This window comes from Vanacampus margaritifer, chromosome 5 (genome assembly GCF_051991255.1).
Source record: "Vanacampus margaritifer isolate UIUO_Vmar chromosome 5, RoL_Vmar_1.0, whole genome shotgun sequence".
NCBI lineage: Eukaryota > Metazoa > Chordata > Actinopteri > Syngnathiformes > Syngnathidae > Vanacampus > Vanacampus margaritifer.
The window spans coordinates 5,496,874-5,503,546 of record NC_135436.1 but is presented as its reverse complement, the minus strand read 5'-3'; the positions used below and the strand labels follow the sequence as shown (position 1 = coordinate 5,503,546).

General features: G+C 41.1%; 1 protein-coding gene across 1 annotated transcript; it reads left to right on the top strand.

The window, feature by feature from the left end:
• Positions 1 to 3,977: 3,977 nt before the first annotated feature.
• Positions 3,978 to 6,403, top strand: LOC144052629 (sodium- and chloride-dependent betaine transporter-like). The gene is made up of 3 exons (XM_077566877.1): positions 3,978 to 4,212; positions 4,849 to 4,986; positions 6,205 to 6,403. The coding sequence occupies exons 1-3, from the start codon at positions 4,141 to 4,143 to the stop codon at positions 6,382 to 6,384; spliced, it is 390 nt and encodes a 129-aa protein (XP_077423003.1). The 5' UTR covers positions 3,978 to 4,140; the 3' UTR covers positions 6,385 to 6,403.
• The last annotated feature ends 270 nt before the right edge of the window (positions 6,404 to 6,673 follow it).

The window sequence follows — 6,673 nt, the reverse complement described above, 5'->3', positions numbered from 1 at the left end:
GATTTGATTGTAATAAAGTGTGGGCTCTTCGAAAGAGGAGTAGCATTATTGATCTGAAACTGTTGGAGTTTGATTCAATGATGTAACGGAGATCTCCGGAATAAATCATCCTGCGCAGGAACTCTGTTCATTTCTTATCCCATAATTTGATTTATTGGACACGCAAAAGTATGGATTTTTAATATACCTTCTTCAATATCCAAGGGCACATTTGAGTATCTCTGCCGTCGTCTTGGACCTGAGATGGAGAAGAGGGACATGAACAACCGTGACTGTGTTAAAACTACAAAAGAGGATCGCCATAGCCCTGTGGAAGCTGGCGACCAATTCAGAATACAGGAACATCGCCCATGTGTTTGGTGTTAGCATTACTATAGTGTGGCGTTGTTTACATGAGTTCTGTGAGGTGGTAAAGAGGGAGCTGTCCACCGAAGTCATACAGCCCAACCTCGACAAGTTAAAGGACATGGCTACATATTTTGAGCAAAGATGGGGGCTGCCACAGTGTGTAGGTGCTATCGATTCCCATTATTCGCCCAGAGGAGTATCACACGGAGTACTTCAACCGAAAAGGTTTCTATTGGCGCTGCAGGTAGCCTACATAATGCCAGAGTTCTCCGCTTATCGGGGTTATGGGATCTAGTGGGTAGGGGTTTGCTGCACCCTGCAAGAAACAAAAAACATATACGGACATGAACTTGGATTTTACCTGCTCGGCGATGCGGCCTATCCCCTGAAAAGCTGGCTGCTGAAGCCGTTCGCTGACAATTGGAGACTCCCCACCCAGCAGTTGGTTTATAATAACCAGACCAGCAGAGCCAGAATAGCAGTGGATCATGCGTTCGGCAGACTAAAGGGCAGGTGGAGATGCTTGATGAAACGGACATCTGTCAAAGGCTAAGTATATGGTTGTAACATGCTGTATGTTACATAACTTATGTAAAATGAACGGTGATGACTTTATGGCAGAATGGAATTGCAGTTCTGTTGTCGCACAGCAGCCTGATGATGTGCTGTCTGTGACAGTGGAAGCTGAGGGGCTGCAAGCACGTACAGCTCTTTTGAAGTTTGTAAACGGGGTGTAAAAGTCCATTAAATTAAATCCCTACATCATGGAACTGTTGGATTTGTACACTGTTTTACTAATATTAACTTAAGTATTTACATGGAATTTGAGTAATGTGCACAAATAGCTATTGCTATTGCTTAAACCCTTTTAATCTGTTTTGTGTAGTGTTCCCTCGCTATATGCATGTATTTTATTTTTTACAGTAATGTACCTATTTTTATAAAATTTATGAAGGTTTGAACATTGAGAATGTTTGAACGAGAGTAATGTGAGGAAATGTAAATGCCTCGATGAGAAAAGTGTATAAATTGTGTGGTGCGGGGTTTTAAAGCCATAAAACATTTATAATAAATGTAAAACAAATCTAACTACTTCACGGATTTCATTTATTGTGGGTATTTCTTTTAACCTAACCCCAGCAGAAAACGAGGGAACACTGTATCCTTAATATTTCCAAATAAGCCTAATTTTCAGAAAGCTGATATGAAACATTGTGCAAGTCTTTTTTTTTTTAAAGCAAACATGAAAACAAACAGTAATATGTGATGATAAAAAATTTAACATGTTTCTTAATATATCTATTGCTTCATTGCCATTATATACGACGAGCCGGTTGAAGACTGCCAGAAGGCCGGACTAAAACTGCTTTTCCAGCTCTGTGTTTGTTTCATGCTGCAGCTTCCGCAGGGCTATTTCTTCCCGAAAGCAGTCTGCCTGTTGCCTCATCAGCCGCTCATGCTGGTCGTAAGTCTTGCTGTCTGCCTCCCGATTTGCGTCCTCCAATCTTTGGATGGAATCGTACCACAGCTCTTCCCGGTCCCTTTTCCGCTTACCTATTCACATACAAATGCAAAATCAATAACAGAATATACTTCATGTTTCTATGTTTTGTCAAATGAAACTCACCAAGACGAGTATGAGAGGCAGAAGATGATGGAGCCAGGCTGCTTGCTTGTATTAGTCGAAACTGATGTCTGAGAGAGAGGAGTAGGAGACACTTGAGCCGGTCTGTGTCAGTCGAGCTGGAAGACGAATTAGCAAGGGGGGCAGAAGATTCTGGAGCCAGGCTGCTTACTGATGATGATGGCGAGCCTACACTTTCACTCTCATTTGATGGTGTTGTTGGCGAAAGCTTTGTAATAACTTTAGCTAAAACAGGAGGTTGGAGCGTACCCCGAAGTGTTGGAATTTGTTTCTTTGTCATATTTTTAACTTGCAGATAATGTAAAAAATTTCAGTTTTATTTTATTTTATAAATTTCAGTTTTTTATTATTTTCCTCTGTGTTCCTAGTCTTTAGTTGAGCATAGTTATTTCCCTGTATTTGTTTGCTCTTGTTTTGGACTTTGTTGAACCTGGCTTGCCTTTTTGTTTTTGTTTAATTAAACAACCACTTTATTGAGCACACCTTCCTCCTCACTCTGCCTTCCCGCATTGTGTCCTGAAGACATTTAACATTTTCAATTTATAGCTTTGCTGTTTTTGAATTTACTTATAGGCATATAGATGTGATATAATCATGAGTGTTTAAAAGAATACCGTGGAATAATGATTTTGTGAACTTTATTTGATCCTCTTACCCTCAATTCTATTGAAGATAGGAATGTGCATGATGTTATCAGAGTCTCTTGTCATTAGAGACTAAAAGTCTGGGGTCAGATCCTGATTGCATCTGTTCCCCCAAGCAAGAAGGGGAACTGTATTTAGATGTCCTTTGTTCAACCTGGAGTCGACATGTCTGTATGTAAATGTCTGCTTACTAACAACATTACACCTTTGTTCAACTAGGAGTCGACATGTCTGTCCTTTGTTCAATCAAGAGGCGGGAAGAGGAACCTTTTATCTTTTGATTATAAATGAGTTGATGTTCTGTAGACTGTTACACACTTGGGGCTTCACGTTGCATTCAGAAGTGGGTGTCCTAACTGTGTTTTTAGAAGCTTCTAAATAAATCTTTGCAAAGAATCCTTCTTCATCAGATCCCAATACAATTATTTGGAACACGCAAAGATTACACTTAATATAGTAATCAAATAATTCCTTCAGTCCGCAACCTCCACATCCTGACAGATTTGTTGTGTTTAAAGTAACGACAATAACAAAAAATTGACTATGAAATAAATGGGAAACATGAGTAGTTTGTTGCTGTTTTGCTTTTCTAAAAGTAGTTCGCGGTGGAGAAAAGGTTGGAGACTAGGCCAGTGGTTCTCAACCGCGGTCCTCGAGTACCCCTATCCAGCCTATTTCCCATGTCTCCCACAAGCAACACAGGTGTTTCTAACGATCAGCTAATCAGCAAGTTCTGCATGAAGCCTGGTATTGATGCTCAGCTGTGTTAAGCCTGGTTTATACTTCTGCGTTTGCTCTTGCGGCGTACATTACGTGATCGACGCCAGTACTGCGTTGCTTGAAAAAAATTAACTGTGCTCGCTAAGCACCGGGCTGTTGTTTTTGACCAGTTTATGTCCGACACCGTTGCAAAATGGCACAAAATAATTCTCATGGTAATGAGCCAACTCTCCCAACTTTCTTTCTTGTTCCTGAAATGAAAAACGACTTCCTGAATTGGTCACAAAATGCAGAGGAATCTCCACTCTGTGGCGTCCTAGCCAATAGCAGCCGTAGCGACACCCTGACTTGGAGTGAAACTGCAGCAGAACCTGATGTGTATTGTGATGTGTATAGTGCACAAGTATAAAGGCAAATGCACGAGCGTGGCTCCGCTGTAACGTCTCCGCCGTATCCTGATGCAGAAATATAACGAGACCTTTAGCTAGGGAGACATGGAAAACAGGCTGGGTAGGGGTACTCGAGGAGTAGGGCTAAGAAACAGTGCCCTAGGCCGTGACAAAGGTACCAATCAAATAGTTGTAAGTTGATGTTTATGAGAAGATATTTGAAAATATTTTAAGCAAGTTGAAAAGTTACTTAGTGTTGCTTTGAATAAAAACAAAGCAAGGATAATATCTTCACTTAATAGAATCTGTCATTCACAGACATTAAATAATTAACTGCTGATGTTTTTTTCCAGGTGCAGGCTTGGCGTTCGTTGCATACCCCCAGGCAGTGGCAATGATGCCGCTGCCTCAAGTGTGGTCCATCTGCTTCTTCTTCATGATCATCATCCTGGGCCTGGACACAGAGGTTTGACCACTGATTCCCAATCAATTTGCTGAGATGGATCATCAGGGTGCTTTGAAAAATGATACAATGTCACCTACTTGGTCTGAAATTTTTTATTTATTTATTACAAATAATGTATCTTTTGTTGATCCATCAATATCAATGATTTAAAGTGGCATGCAGAAAGCAATTAAAATGAAAATCCACGTTTAACTGATGTCCCCTGGTAACAAGATGATTATGAAGCATTTATTTTGACTAAATTAAAGTACTCATCTCACTTTAACATCATTCCTTGACACCCAAATGTCACAAAATGGCAGCAAAGCACTACTTCTGTCTAAATATAGCTACTCAACTCACCTCAATGGTTTCTTGGCACAAAAATGCCATAAGATGGCGACAAATACTTTTATTGCTTTCGTCAGAGGGAAACAACAAAAAAGTGAATACATCAAGGATAGGTTCCCCCAAAAAATCAGGTGAAACTTGGCGTAGGTTTACATTGTTATATACTGTACTGTTTGTGTCCTTTTGTTTGGTGGTGTGCCATAGGATTTTTGTAATATACATTGGCAAGGTTGGGAATACTAACTAACGTCTGTCTTCATGTTCCCTTTGTCTGGAAGTGACCATGTGGCCCTGCTCTCTCTGCAGTTTGTTGGCATTGAGCTGGTGATGACGTCCTTCTCTGACATATTTCCTACAGTCATGCATTGGGCCGGCAGGCGGGAAGCTTTCCTCCTGTTCTTCTGCCTAATGTGTTTCTTCTTGCTGCTCATCTTGACCACCGAGGTCAGCATATTGACTTGGGCTCACTATGAATCAGTCTACGCTGTCAGAAAGTGCTTAATTTAAAATCTGTTAGCTTATGATCAGAAGAGATGTCAACTTAAATGTTGGTGCCAATTGAGAACTGTTTATGGAAATTGTTATCAATAATGTATTTACAATGATTTTGAATGGAAAAAATGTGCCTGGTCCCTCCTTTGATTACCACCAAAACATGGGAAGAGGGATGTGGGGGACATGGCTATACAGTATATTAGAATTCTCAAGGGGCGTTTTTTTATTTGTTATTTAGTTACTAATTTCTCCTAAACAATTGGATGAAATTGAAAATGCAAGCTAATATCCTGATCAAAAAATAAATATTGAGAGTTAGAGTGAAAAGTGGGCCATCCTGTCTGGATGATCCATTTCAAAAGAATGGCAAACAGTTGCTGCACCATGAAAAATGCTGGCAACGCGCAACAATAAAACAGAAAAACAAAGTGAACTTAAGATGAGACGACACAGGAGCATCCTCAGCTGCCCCTAAAAGTCAGCTGATTGTCGAACTGATAACAGAAGGCACCGCCAACCAATGCTCACGCTGGCATTCAACCTAACCTGAGAGGAGATACATGACACTGTACAGTGTACACTTCTTACTTTACTCTTGTAATTTCTTCAATTTTGTCCTATTAAAAAAATGAATCTTTACCAAAAAAAATGGGAGGGGTGTATAGTGAAATCACCATTATGAAATAAGTACTTGCATTGGACACCAATTATTAGGCACATATTCATGCATGTTTGAGACAGAAGGTGTAGCTATTACTTTGCACAGGTGTGTCTACTGCCTCAAATTGTGGCCAGTGAGTAAAAATATTTTTCCCTTATGTTGTCCTCAGGGAGGGATGTACATCTTCCTGATTTTTGACTACTACGCTTGCAATGGAACATGTCTGACTTCGAGACACTTGATACTCAGATACAAGATGCCATACTGTACCGAATATTGCCAGTCACCCTCAATTTTTTTTCTTTTTCCCTTCCCTCAACATTTCACTCTTGGAAATATGCGCAAGGTCAACTTGGGGTGGGGGTGAGAGGTCTCCGCTCTCCCCCTTTCTAGCCCAACAGAGATAAGACCCTTTTTTAAGTCAACCAGGATGTGAATATTTGCTTTTCACCAAACAGAACCACGAGTTTATGGCATCAAAGTATTTTATCCCGTGTGTCACGCAGCAACCACAGTTTGGACTGGCAGTGCGCAATTCCCATGCGTCAACCAGCACCTGCTCCATCCTCCGAGTGTCCAATCACGGCGAGAGCTGGTTCAATGGCTGGTCTTCCTCGGGACGCAGACACGCAGCGGATCTCGGCCTTAGTAGCGGGATATGGCCAGCGGATCTTCTCACGCGTTGAGAGGACAACTCCGGCTGAAGCCCCGACCTCGCCTGAAAGGGCAATCCACCTTGAGCCAAGCTGTCGCCCCTCGTCCAACTGTGGAACATTTATTTTTTATTTTTGCCTTGCTTTTTTGGGGGGGAGCAGTTTTTTTCCTTCAATCAATCTTACCTTTGCTAGCTCGATTCAACTCACTCCAGTAAGGTGCACGTCTTATAGCCAATTTGACATATCGCTTGTGCAACTTCCATTTCAAATATCTCACAGATTTGGCAAGTCAAACATTTTCTTTGTACCTGGTTAAATT

What these genes read in the sequence shown, in the direction of transcription:
- LOC144052629 (XM_077566877.1), top strand. Translation starts at nt 4,141, where the DNA reads ATGATGCCGCTGCCTCAAGTGTGGTCCATCTGCTTCTTCTTCATGATC. An exon ending in TCCTGGGCCTGGACACAGAG is followed by an intron (nt 4,213 to 4,848) that starts GTTTGACCACTG and finishes CTCTCTCTGCAG; the next exon opens with TTTGTTGGCATTGAGCTGGT. An exon ending in TGCTCATCTTGACCACCGAG is followed by an intron (nt 4,987 to 6,204) that starts GTCAGCATATTG and finishes TGTGTCACGCAG; the next exon opens with CAACCACAGTTTGGACTGGC.